The following is a 12,081-nucleotide window of genomic DNA, read 5'->3' as shown; positions in this document are numbered from 1 at the left end:
ACAGGCAAAGCTGTGGTGGTACCTGACACAAACACACACACACACACACACACCCCTGCTGAGACCAGTCAGTTGTCAGTTGTCAGGCTGAAACTTGCTGCTGACTTTAGTGATAGTTATCAGCTCTCCATGTACCAGCAAGGAGATGTGTGGCTTTTTCCCCAACCAGCCACCCCACCCTACCCCACCCTCACTGCATTCTGACACCCCAGTGGTTCTGGTCTGTGTCCTGACAGGAGTACGAGAGACTGGCTGCTCAGGTTGACGGGGCCAAGAACGACCTGACCAAAAGAGTCAACGAGATCTCCAAGGCAGCTGCCAAAGAGGCCATTGTGAAGCAGGCAGAGGAGCATGCCCAGAAGCTGAGCGACCTCGCCAATCAGCTGGAGAAGTACTATTTCTTTCTGGCTATCTGTCAGCTATTCAGCAGTGCCCTGTTATGCTCTCATTTATCATAATGAGCCCATATGCCTTCACTGAAGGCCCATATGCTTCTATGTAACAGTGATTGTATAGATTAAGCAGTACATAGTTGTGTGTTCAAGCCACGTCTTTGTTCCATGGCACATATTTTGTCTTATGTGTAACCACTGCCTGTTTCAGCGAGTAGCACATGCCTTTTGTACATTCGGCCATATTTGTTTGCTCTGTCCTCTCCTGCACTCTTCTTAGAGTTGTAAGGCATGTGTTTACGTGTTGTACATCACATGCTCTCTGCTCAAGAGGAAATGCAGGCCCTGGAGTGACCGAGCACTGCAGGAGAGAGCAGAGAGAGCTTTTTAAGTCAGTCAGGAGTTAGGTCAACACCGTTGCAATTGTATTTTACACATCCATCCTTGTAGAACGGGAGGGTAGTATTTGTGTATCCCTTGCTCAATTAATAACTGTTAAGACTTTGCACTGCGCACTTCTGTGCCTGGAGATCATCTGACGGAACTCTGCTCTCTCCACCCTGCAGGGCGGTCAACGACTCGCGTGGCAGCGACGATGTGCGCAACGCCTTGGCCGCCATCGACGCTTACAAGAGCATCGTCGACGCCATCAAGGCCGCCGAGAAGGCTGCCAACGAGGCCAAAGAGGCCGCGGACAAGGCCTCCCAGGTATGGAGCTCGTCCAGCTCTAGATCCCATATCAATCAATACACCTGACGGGCCGCTGCCCACACTCTACTGCCAGGGTGACTGACCATGTCCTCCTATCTCTGATTTTTGTAGGATGTGAACCAGAAGGATCTGGTCCAGAAAGCCAAGGACCTAAAGGACAAAGGCACCAAGCTTGTGACCTCTGCCTCCGATGCAGAGAAAGATCTCAAACGTATGTAGTAGCACATTCAGATATTAATTAAGAGGGGTGTGCTTTATGGCCAGTAATTCAGATGTCTTATCTTGTTTTACTATCCTGCCATTGTAAGGTTTGCAGGATAATGTGTTGTATTCCTTGTAGCGATATTGCTATATGTTATTACATTTTCTTCCATATTACATTATTTATCTGAAATGTATTTTTGCTGGTTTGTTTTCCTCCTCAGAGGCTGCCTCTGACCTCGCTGACCAGAAGAAGCGTTTGGAAGATGCAAACAAGAAAAAAACAGTCACTGGAGAACGACCTTCAAAAAGCCCAAGATGACCTGAGAGGCATTCAGAGAGGTAGTGTATGAAGTGTCACCCTGACTCATCAGTTTTGTGAGCACAATGAGTGTGGATGGTGAGGGACCAGGCATGGCTGTGGCATGGCCGCTAATCCCCTCCTCTCTATGCAGACGATATTGCCAACATGATTGATGAGGCCAAGAAAGCTGCAGCAGTTGCCAGTGACACGGCCACCAATGCCATGGGCAGGCTGGACGACATTAAGAAAGAGGTAGAGAAGATCAACGTCGGCCCTGGAGACTCCAACCTGGACAGCGTGCTCAATGAAGTGGACAACTCAGGTGTGTGAGGGAGCAGTCTTAGTTGGTGGCAGATTCTCTGCTCACACTCTTTTTTTTTTACGTAGCTGGGAAAAGCTGGGTTTTTGTTTTGTTAATATGTGATGATTGATTTCACAGTGAAGAACCTGAGCAGCACCATTCCATCTCTACTGGATAAGATCAATCAGATCGAGGAGCTCAGCACGCAGGCAGGCCCCGTCACCAATGTGTCGGAGAACATCAAGAGGATCAAAGAACTCATTGAACAGGCCCGTGACGCTGCCAACAGGGTAAGGCTGTGAGACTGGAAGCTCCTGAAAACTTGGATTGATAGATGGATTACAGATTGAATGAGTAAATGATAGAGTAGAGGGATGGATGACGGCATGGATAGACTGATGCACGGACTGAAGAAGTGGAGGATTGTTATGTCAGATTGAAGCCCAGAAGTGCTGTTCCTGATGCTACTCTCATTCCCCACGGCAGGTTACCGTCCCCATGAAGTTCAGGGGAGACAGCCATGTGGAGCTGCGTGCCCCCAAGAACATGGACGACCTGAAGGCCTACACATCCCTCTCCTTGTACCTGCAGAGACCTGAGAGGAGAGGAGATGGGAAACGCAGACGCAGACAGTTAGATACCGACAACGGGAATCTGTTTGTGCTCTACCTGGGGAAGAAAGATGTGAGTTTGTTGTGTTTTATTGTCTTCTCCTGGCCCTGATTTTATCATTGCTATTGTATCCGTGAGCCATCAGAAAGGGAGGGTAAGAGGGCATCAAACAGATCTTGTAGGCTTGTGTGTCCATGAGGTCCAACGAGTGTCTAAAAACAACATTGTTGTGCTCTTCCTCCTTCAGGCATCTGGCGACTACATTGGGATGGCTTTGAGGAGTAATATCCTGTATACGGTCTACAAACTAAATGGGGTGGAGTATGAGGTCGAGTCAGATACTATCACTGGTTCGGCATCCGAGCAAGCAATGTTCGACAAGGTGGATTTGTTCAGGTAAAATGACACTCAGTTTTGTAACTCTGTAAATAAAAATATGCATGAGCGGTTTCTACAAACTGTTGTTCTAGTTTCAGTGCACAGTAATCAAATGCCATTGCACAGTTCAACCATCAGTTCTTGACATGTTTCTATGTTTTGCCTAGAATTTACCAGGATGCTGAAGTGATCATTACAAAGGCGTTCACCTCCAACAACCCGCTTGCTGCTGCATCGGCTTACAAACAAGGAGAACATGCCAAAAACCTCCTGAACATTGATCCCAAAGATGTGGTCTTCTATGTGGGGGGTTACCCCGACTCCTTCACTGTAAGTCCTGCTCAGGCATACGTCTCACACACCTTTCTTTCTTTCTTTCTTTCTTTCTTTCTTTCTTTCCCCTCCTTCCGTCCCCCCTTCCTTTCTTCCCTCCTCCTAATTTGAATGACATCTGATGTAGTCATCTTCAATTTTATGTATATGTCTGTCTCAAGGAATTTTATAGATTTGAATTTTATAAACTTGAGAGCAAAATCTAAGGCAACTGTTCTTTCCCCCTCTTCAGCCCCCGGCTTCACTCAATTACCCAAAATATAAGGGCTGTATCGAACTCTCCACTTTCAATGAGAGATTCGTTAGCCTCTACAACTTCCAAAAGGCAGTCAATATTGAGGACACACCCTGTAAACGGTAAGGACTACAACAGTGATGCAAGATAGTAGTGTAGTGTTAGATCAGCACATTCTCAAAGCATTAAAAACAAAATATTACATAATCAGATCACAATGTGATACACTGACATGCCCGGCGTGACTGAACACAAATGAAACCCAAATTAGAATTTTGTTTTGGATCTTTTTGACTCAATTCATTCCTGCAGGTATGTGCCATCCGTGAGCACCGACTTCTTTGAGGGCACTGGCTATGCGAAGGTGGACGCGAGCCGTTACCTGAGCTCAACAACACTCCGATTCAACCAGTTCATCACCACCCGCTCTGAGAATGGCATTGTGATGTACATTGGCAATGAGGTGAGCCCCGGTCTGCTTTTCCTTCATCGGGGAGTTCGATTAGCCCCCTGTCAAACAACGAGACCGATGGGATGGGATTAATTAATTAATCTCCAGATACTTTTTACTAAAGTTAATAAAAAGATGTGGCTAAAGAATCACTTTTATAAGAGCTCTGGTGGACAACCTCTGCTCTTGCAAGTCTCTCTGTGGCCTTGACCGGTCTGTCTTTTTTTATATATATATTCTGTTAGGACTCTTACTACACCATCAGTTTGGAGAAGGGTCACTTTGTGGTGAATGGTCAAGTGAACGGTCAAGACCTATCACCAATCAAGAGTGAGAAAAACACACTCCCTTGGTAAGAGAAATGCACAGTAGTGTAATGCAGCTGATTGGATACACTTGCTATTCACATGATGTGGTGTCCAGTGACCCAGGATGACCATAATTTATATTTTTCTCCATAGAATCAGGATGTATTGATTAGACTCACTAATTCGGACAAGAGCCTTAGGGTCATTCATGGTAGTAGTATTGTGGTGACTGCCACCAATGTTCCTGAAGACTTCAAGGATTTCTACATTGGAGGTGTGCCTGACGGACTGCGAGACAGGTAGGTGAAATAAAAAGCAGAAGGCCTACACCATCCTTTGATGCCCACTGTCTTCTCCATCAAGCAGCTATAGTTTGGCATTGGCCAAGAGCAGGAACATGTTTTCATATTTTAAATGTGATATTCCCACTTGCATATTTATTATACTTCATGAGGACTACGAAGTAGGTAAGGTACTGATGCGCCTGCCGGTTTCTGTTTTTCAGATTCAATATTCGTGTGCAGCCCCTGAAGGCCTGTGTGAAGACGGTGAAGGTCAATGGAGGACACGCGGATCTAGTTGAGAAAGTGGGCGTCAGCAAGGGCTGCCCTGAGGACTTCCTGGTAAGGGTCTGATGCTCAGAAGATGGTCACACCTCCTACCACCATTCAGATTTTTTAACAAATTGCACTATGAACCGGACACGAGTGTAGCCCATTATATCTTAACTTTCTTCCGCAGGCGTCCCGTAAGGCCGAGTGCAAGGCAGGAGGCACCCTGGAAAAAGCCCTTGACAAATTCAGTCTGGACGGCAACATTGTGGTGTCACTGGGCTTCCGAAGCACCGAGGCCGATGGCCTCCTCCTCACAAAGACTGAGCAGGTCAGTACGACATTTGGACATCTTTGGTCCTTCACCCTCCTTGTCCTCCATGATTATGCACAGACGTTCCTGTCTGCAACAGTGTTAACTGTGTCATTTGGTTTCACCAGGAAACAGGCCTAGAACTGACCATGGTCAATGGCCATGTTGTGATGAAATTTGTGGGCCAGACAATCAAACAAGCAATCAAGTCCAAAAAGCAGTACCAGGATGGACAATGGCATTATGTGACCGCTAGGAAGCGGGACACAGGGTATGTTGGGGAAACTCTGACTTTAGTAGGCTGCATGCTTAGTGTCCTCCATCTTAGGTCTTTGACATCACATACCTAAGATGCTTGAGAGTAACTCCATGTTACAAAATGCACAAAATACCTGCAGTGTGTGTCCATAACCATATAGACTATTAGGTATTATTATTATTATTAACATTATTGTTAGTATTATTAGGTATTATTGAAAATGAATTGGACATTATACAATGATTTACTCTTCTTGGTCAATGATGGAAGCTAATATTCTCTGTCATTATCAGAATCGAGTTACTAATTGATGAGAATGACAGTGGGGAGCCACACACAGAGACACCAAGCCTTACCAGCAGCTCCGAAAACGTCATCCTGGGCGCCTTCAAGGGCTGCCTCTCCAACCTCTACACAAGAAGGTCAGTACTCTTCTTATTGTCTATTGCAGTAGTTGTTTTGTAGCACTGAAGCAAGATTTAGGGACTGCTGAAATCAACCGTCTTGATGAAAGATTTCTCATTAAATCATCTTTTCAGAGAACGTTAACCATAAGCTACAGCTGTACTCACACTGTCTCTCTCTCTCTCTCTCTTATAGGTCAGACTATCTGTACCGCCCAGAAGACTTGAGTGAATTCTCCACAACAGGGGAAGTGTTTCTGGACGAGTGTACTGCTGAGAGACCACCGGAGAACATGCTGGCCAGCCTCAACCACAGCTTCTCAAGAAAGGTGCCACCTGCCTTTCCCTCATACTCTAGTTGAAGGGGTTTTTTATACTTTCCCTAGCATGGATGGTCAGTCACTGCATAAACTTAGATTTTCCCAGGATTCTTTTTTGTCTATTCTGAATTAAAAATGGAAATGTAACCTATGTAGAGTGAAGCCCATTAGGTGTCATTTGTGGTTGCCCTGGTCAGTGGGCATTTGATATTATAAGATGAATCTCTAGCTGATCATTCATAACATTAACAGAACTGAACTAAAGGATCAGCTTTTGAAGGAAGAATAGCATGCAACTCTGTGCTGTCCCTGCTCTGACTCTGCTGATGATTATTCACACCATGTTGTACTGCTTGATTTCCAGAGGTGAAGAGACAGGAGGAGAGTGGACTAATGTGATGTTTGCATCCCCCTCCTTTAAACAAATAAACTCTCTGACTCATTTCAACTACCCTGTGATTTTTTCTTCTCCATCCTCCTTGATGTTTGCATTCTTAGTTGTCAAATTTCTCTTTGAGTTTACTAACATTTTACCCATTTCCTTTGTGGATTCATGCTTGGCCAGTTCTCAGGCTAGATATGTCGTCATGAGGCTCTATCCACACATTTGAAATTAACCTGTTCTATCTATCTTATTACATCAAATGCTTTCTACAGTAAAAAAAGACATCCTCACCCACTAAGTACACAATAATAAACCGCTTATTCACCCATACTCCCAAGCATTGCTCAGCCTCCTACTTTTATGAGCTCTAACTCTTTATAATCTCTCTTCCTATATTTAGGAAACACTTCATTGAATATTCTCATTGTCTTCCCATCCTATGTGAAGATATACTTTGATAAAGAAGTAAACGGGCACAAATCAATCAGAGCTACCCAGATGAATTAACAGTCACTAGACTCTGGGTTGGTTATCTGCACTCCAAGATTGATTTAGATATTTTGATCATTCTGACATTTTCTTTTTCACTCACCCATGCCAAAATCAAAACCATCAGTGTTGATTACCGAACTAAACGCACAAGACTGTACAAATCTACCTTGCATGATGTGTGTTCCATGTGTATGCATCTGTGTGTGCTATGAAAAGATGTACTCAGGTGCCTGTGTTTACTTTTGTGACTTCATATTTGTGTGTGTATGCGCACAATCCGCACATTATCACACATGCATATCCACATATTAAAATAATCCTTTATTAATAATGTTTCTACAACCCCAAATCAGAACAAATTGGTATGTTGTGTAAAATGCAAATAAAAACAGAATGTGATGATGTACAAGTTTTGTAAGCCCATATTTAGCAAATTTAACAAAGACAACATATCAAAAGTTGAAATTGAACCTTTTGACTATTAAAATATGTGTTCTTTTTGAATTTGATGACGGCAACATGCTTCACCTCTTCATTTAACAAAATTCTGGTTTAACCACAGGACCTTTTTCCACTTTACCTTAGTCCATTTTAAAGAAGATCAGGCCCAGATAAGACGGTGGTCTTTATAGAAACAGGTCTGGTTTTAATATAGTGCCATCTGAGGTCCAAAAGACCACAGCCATCCAATATTGTGTTTCAGCTCTGTCCCTTGTTAGAAAAGATTTCTCTGGATTCTGTGAATATTTTAATGATATTATGTACTGTAAATCAGTGTTTCTTAAACTTGTTCAGACCAAGGACCACTTAATCAATAAAAAAAAGTAGACCCACTTCAACAGTACATTACACAATAGGCCTACTCACCACCTTGCTTATTGTCTTTGCACCTTACTTATTGTGTCAGAGGATTCATATTATTTAAACTTGCATTGCTTACTTAACTGTTTGGATTTACATAGTTGGTTCAATATTGCAAACAACTCATCTATTATATTTTACCACGTCTGCTTGCGGACCACTTGGGATAGCTTGCGGACCACCAGTGGTCCCCGGACCACACTTTGATAAACACTGCTGTAGATAATGAACTCCCCAAATACTTCACAATTATTTTTTTATTTTATTTTTTATAATTTGTCCACACAGGTTTAGACAGAGTGATGAATACCCCTGCATCTTTTCTTCTAAGAGACTCTGCCTCTCTGGCATGCTCTTTTTCATACCCATCATGTTGCCAGTTATCCTAATTAGTTGTGAAACATTTCCTTTTGTTTTCTTTATCATTACACAACTTTTTCAGCATTTTGTTGCCCCCGCCCCAACTTTATTTTTTAAACGTGTTGCTGGTATCAAATTCAAAATTAACATATATTCTCCATGAAATAGTGAAATTTGTTATTTTCAACATTTGATATGTTGTCTGTGTCCTTTTTGCAGCTAAATATGAGTTCACGAGATATGCAGATTTTATTTGCATTTTACACAATCTTTTCTGATTTAGGGTTGTATGTCAATCAATTCACACCCCCCATCAATAGTTTCTCTGTGGAAGTAAGATTTAATCATCACTATTTGATGGTTTCTGATGGAAGACAAATTAATTATTCATGTCACAATAAGCTCACGGTAGAAATGTGCGATATAAGCTAATAGGAGTTGATGACTGAAATGCCGGTCACCTCAACCATCTGTTTTGTCCGACAGGCACTACAGTATAGCTGCATAGTAGACTCCACATACCTTTGAATTCAGACATAGTGGTAGAATTCTCTCAGCAGTTACTTGGCAGTGACAGTATTTTCCAAACGGAAGCAATATCTTCTTAAAAAGATGAACCTGAACAAATCTGTGGACACATTTAATGCTCATAGATCCATCTGGCCACCTTCCCATTCCCATTTCTGAATCCTCAAAAACCCAGGAACCCATCAGTAGTGTTTGTACTATATTCAAATTCAAATGCGCCCACAGATATGTCTGGGTTCACCCAGGGTTGGCGTGGGTGTTACAAGGGTTCACCCAAGCTAACCCATACCATCACAAATGATATAAATGGTGAACTTGCATTCAGTATCAGGTAGCCACTTGACAAAGATTTTATTCCATAATACATGAAACACATCACTGCATGAGTTAAAACCCATTCCATTTTCTCAGAGTAATGTCTTGTCATCCTAGTTTAGGTCCTCAATCACAAGTTAATTCTGCCTCAACACAAACCTCAATTACATCATCATTATCAACGATGCTGAAAATATGCAAGGAATTTGTTTGTTCTTTCATATCAGTACTTACGTTCATAGAACACTCCCAGTCTACAAGCCCAAACCTGTGTGTAAGAGCATGGTGTAAGCTTATCAGATGTAAGGTCTTGCCCTCATGCCAAAGTACAGCATTTACTTTTAGATCCAGCGTCCTGTATGCAGAGAAACAACAAACTCCACTGACTGCCCTGCACTCTATACATGATGATAGTGGTTAAACACAGAGTATGTCAGATTGCTCATAATGATTCCTTTTATGGTTTTTGCAGCTCAGCCTAGAGTGCTAGTCATTGAGTTGTATCTCTGGATTTGGCAGTGCTCAAGTTGCAGATGTACTAATGTCTCTAATGTGCTTTTCAATTGCAGATAAAAGCATGTGCAACGAATTTAAACGTGTGGTGTTGTCTTTTCTTTAATGGAGTGTTTCTATGTTTTAGGACAACAACAAGGAGGAGGATGACTTTGTTTCTGGGTGCTCCTTACCAACACAAGTGAAGCACGCGTATTACTTGGGGGGTGCCGCCAGTGGCCTTACATACAAAGTCTCCAAACAGGACCTCCAAAACAAGTGAGTGGGCATTGAGCATCTAATCACACTTTAGCAGCACGGTGGCTGTACTTGCCTTTCCATTTGAATGCACAGTTCAAAGGTATATTTCATCCCAGTGACCAAAACAACAGTGACCTTATTCTGAGTGTGCTCTCTATACTCTTCACACTTTATTTCTCTCTTCTCTCTAGACCCCATTTCTCTGTCGATGTGAGAACCACGTCAGCAGAGGGCTTGTTGTTCTACGTTGGTTCTGATCTGGAGAATGGTCATCTGGCTCTCTACATGTCCAAGGGAAGGATCCGCCTGTCTGTCCGTCGCAAAAGGGAGATTTTTAACAGGGAGAGGTACAACGACGGAAAGTGGCACACTGTAAGCAAACCCAGCATGGACGACCAGCAAAACCTGCTACAAAATAAGAACAGCCTCCATTTAGCCCATATTTCTTAAATGCTTGTCGCTGTATAGTATGTTCTCTGTGATGCATATGATATTGGCATTATGTGATGGCCACTCTATGAATACCAACTCTGACTGACCTGACTACCGCAGGTGATCTTCAGCTTGGAGAAGAAGCGGTTCCGTTTGCTGGTGGATGGGATCAGGGCCCAGGATGGCGTGCTGACCCATGTGGAGAGCTCCGACATACAGCTGATGTCCCCACTCTACCTGGGCAGTGCCCCGCCATCTTTACACGAAGACCTAAAGGTGATTATGTCCGCATAATAAAGAGGCTGATGCTTACGTTCTGTAGACTGGCCCCACCCACCTAGATCTTCTTTCAGGGAGATCTAGTCTGGAACACCATAGTTCATAACCGTTTCCCTAACCTGCAAACATCCAAAAATGCAGTTGGAAAAATGCAGAAATGTATTTACAGCAAAGGTAGACCCACATTGTTTCCTGACTGTTGATACTGTTTATTGTCAGTTTGTAAAGTCTAGGTGAAGTAGGAAGTAATTAGGAATGTCTGATCAATGTGATTGGTAAGGCTGCAAGATGCAAGTGTTTCCCAATCGAGTCACCAGACTCTTTTCACTTCATGAATGAGTTTGGATTTTTCCAGGCTGCAGTGTAATTAGTAACTGAATGATACAATCGTGGATGAAGGCCTTAGTGGAACAGCTGTCTGTACTGTAAATGTTGAAGTACTAATCTTTCAAATGTTTATTAAGTGTGCTTGCAAAGCAGCACACTTATTGTTCTTCTTAAGTTTTATTATTATTTTTCCCGAGAATGCATGTGTATATAAGACCTAATTTTTTGTCAGCCCTAGCGCCTAGGCCCTTTGAGACAGACACCGTTCCAACTTTAAAACGTCCGGTCAGTACCGGTGTAAGTTGGTCGCGAAGATGACGTCAGGTGGGCGTGCCGTTCATCCGCCATATTGGATTGAACAGAAAGCTTAAACTAAATTTTCACAGGTCACAAATTTGGTCCGAACGCCACGAAACTTGACGTACATTATCCTTGGACCAAGCCTCACAAATGTTAGCGGAAGGATTTTTGATTTTTCGAAAGCGTTTGCCCGTCACAGCCAAACGAAATCGGGCGGAAGTTCAAACAGGAAGTCGTCCATATCTCAGGAACACTGTCACATATCGATACCAAATTTTGTATATGAACTGGGGACTCCAGTGTGAGGGTGCATAGGCAAAAAAAAAAAAAAGAAATATTCCAAAAGTTTCCATCATTTGGCAAACCACCCACGGGTATTTGGTAACTCACACCATTCACCTTTTCACCTCCTAGAGCTTTTGAGATATTGCCACTGCTCCAACATTGAAAGGCACTGTTACAATGCCTGGATCAAGCCAGGTTCAGCATAGCGGATGCCACTGTCCGCTCACGTTGCTGACCGGACCAGGGCAAGCACACTTTCGCAGTTCCCGCCGGAAATGCAGTCTAGTTTCAACTGTTAGTTAGTAGTCCTTCAACTGTTTTCTCTTCTTCTTTTCAGTCCTTTGGGAGTGTTTTGAAAAATGTTTGTTGTTGTTTTTAGTGGAAGAATCTCCCCAAGGAGGGTGTGGTTGGCTGTATTCGCAATTTTAAGATGAATGGTTTGCCAGTGGGAGAGCCGACCACCAATCATGGCGTAGGCCCCTGCTTTGACGGACAGACAGAAAGTGGGAGTTATTTCTCAGGGAATGGGGGATATGTTATCATTGGTGAGTTAACCCATGACTAAATCACTAAGTCTATGACTAAGTCTTTGTACAGTTGCAGTCGTACATAACTCTGGATCGACATTTTGATGATCTGAGTGATAATTCTTCATCATTTCTGTTTTTGTGTTTCTGCAGATGAGTCCTTC

The 12,081-nt window shown here is 43.1% G+C and overlaps 1 protein-coding gene across 1 annotated transcript in view; it reads left to right on the top strand.

The window, feature by feature from the left end:
- The window catches only part of LOC125303128 (laminin subunit alpha-3-like), a gene marked incomplete in the record, with an annotated part of 79,626 nt that overhangs the window by 66,796 nt on the left and 749 nt on the right, over positions 1–12,081 (top strand). Inside the window, 23 exon segments of the mRNA XM_048256695.1 lie at positions 237–391; positions 959–1,100; positions 1,215–1,314; positions 1,529–1,581; positions 1,583–1,646; positions 1,760–1,930; positions 2,048–2,199; positions 2,396–2,593; positions 2,769–2,917; positions 3,067–3,229; positions 3,465–3,589; positions 3,780–3,930; positions 4,164–4,270; positions 4,379–4,525; positions 4,732–4,849; positions 4,968–5,108; positions 5,219–5,361; positions 5,643–5,771; positions 5,950–6,082; positions 9,655–9,785; positions 9,959–10,139; positions 10,320–10,475; positions 11,770–11,935. Of these exon segments, the coding sequence (XP_048112652.1) occupies positions 237–391; positions 959–1,100; positions 1,215–1,314; positions 1,529–1,581; positions 1,583–1,646; positions 1,760–1,930; positions 2,048–2,199; positions 2,396–2,593; positions 2,769–2,917; positions 3,067–3,229; positions 3,465–3,589; positions 3,780–3,930; positions 4,164–4,270; positions 4,379–4,525; positions 4,732–4,849; positions 4,968–5,108; positions 5,219–5,361; positions 5,643–5,771; positions 5,950–6,082; positions 9,655–9,785; positions 9,959–10,139; positions 10,320–10,475; positions 11,770–11,935 (3,175 nt within the window).

This window comes from Alosa alosa, chromosome 1 (genome assembly GCF_017589495.1).
Source record: "Alosa alosa isolate M-15738 ecotype Scorff River chromosome 1, AALO_Geno_1.1, whole genome shotgun sequence".
NCBI lineage: Eukaryota > Metazoa > Chordata > Actinopteri > Clupeiformes > Clupeidae > Alosa > Alosa alosa.
This window is presented reverse-complemented; position numbering and strand designations above follow the sequence as displayed.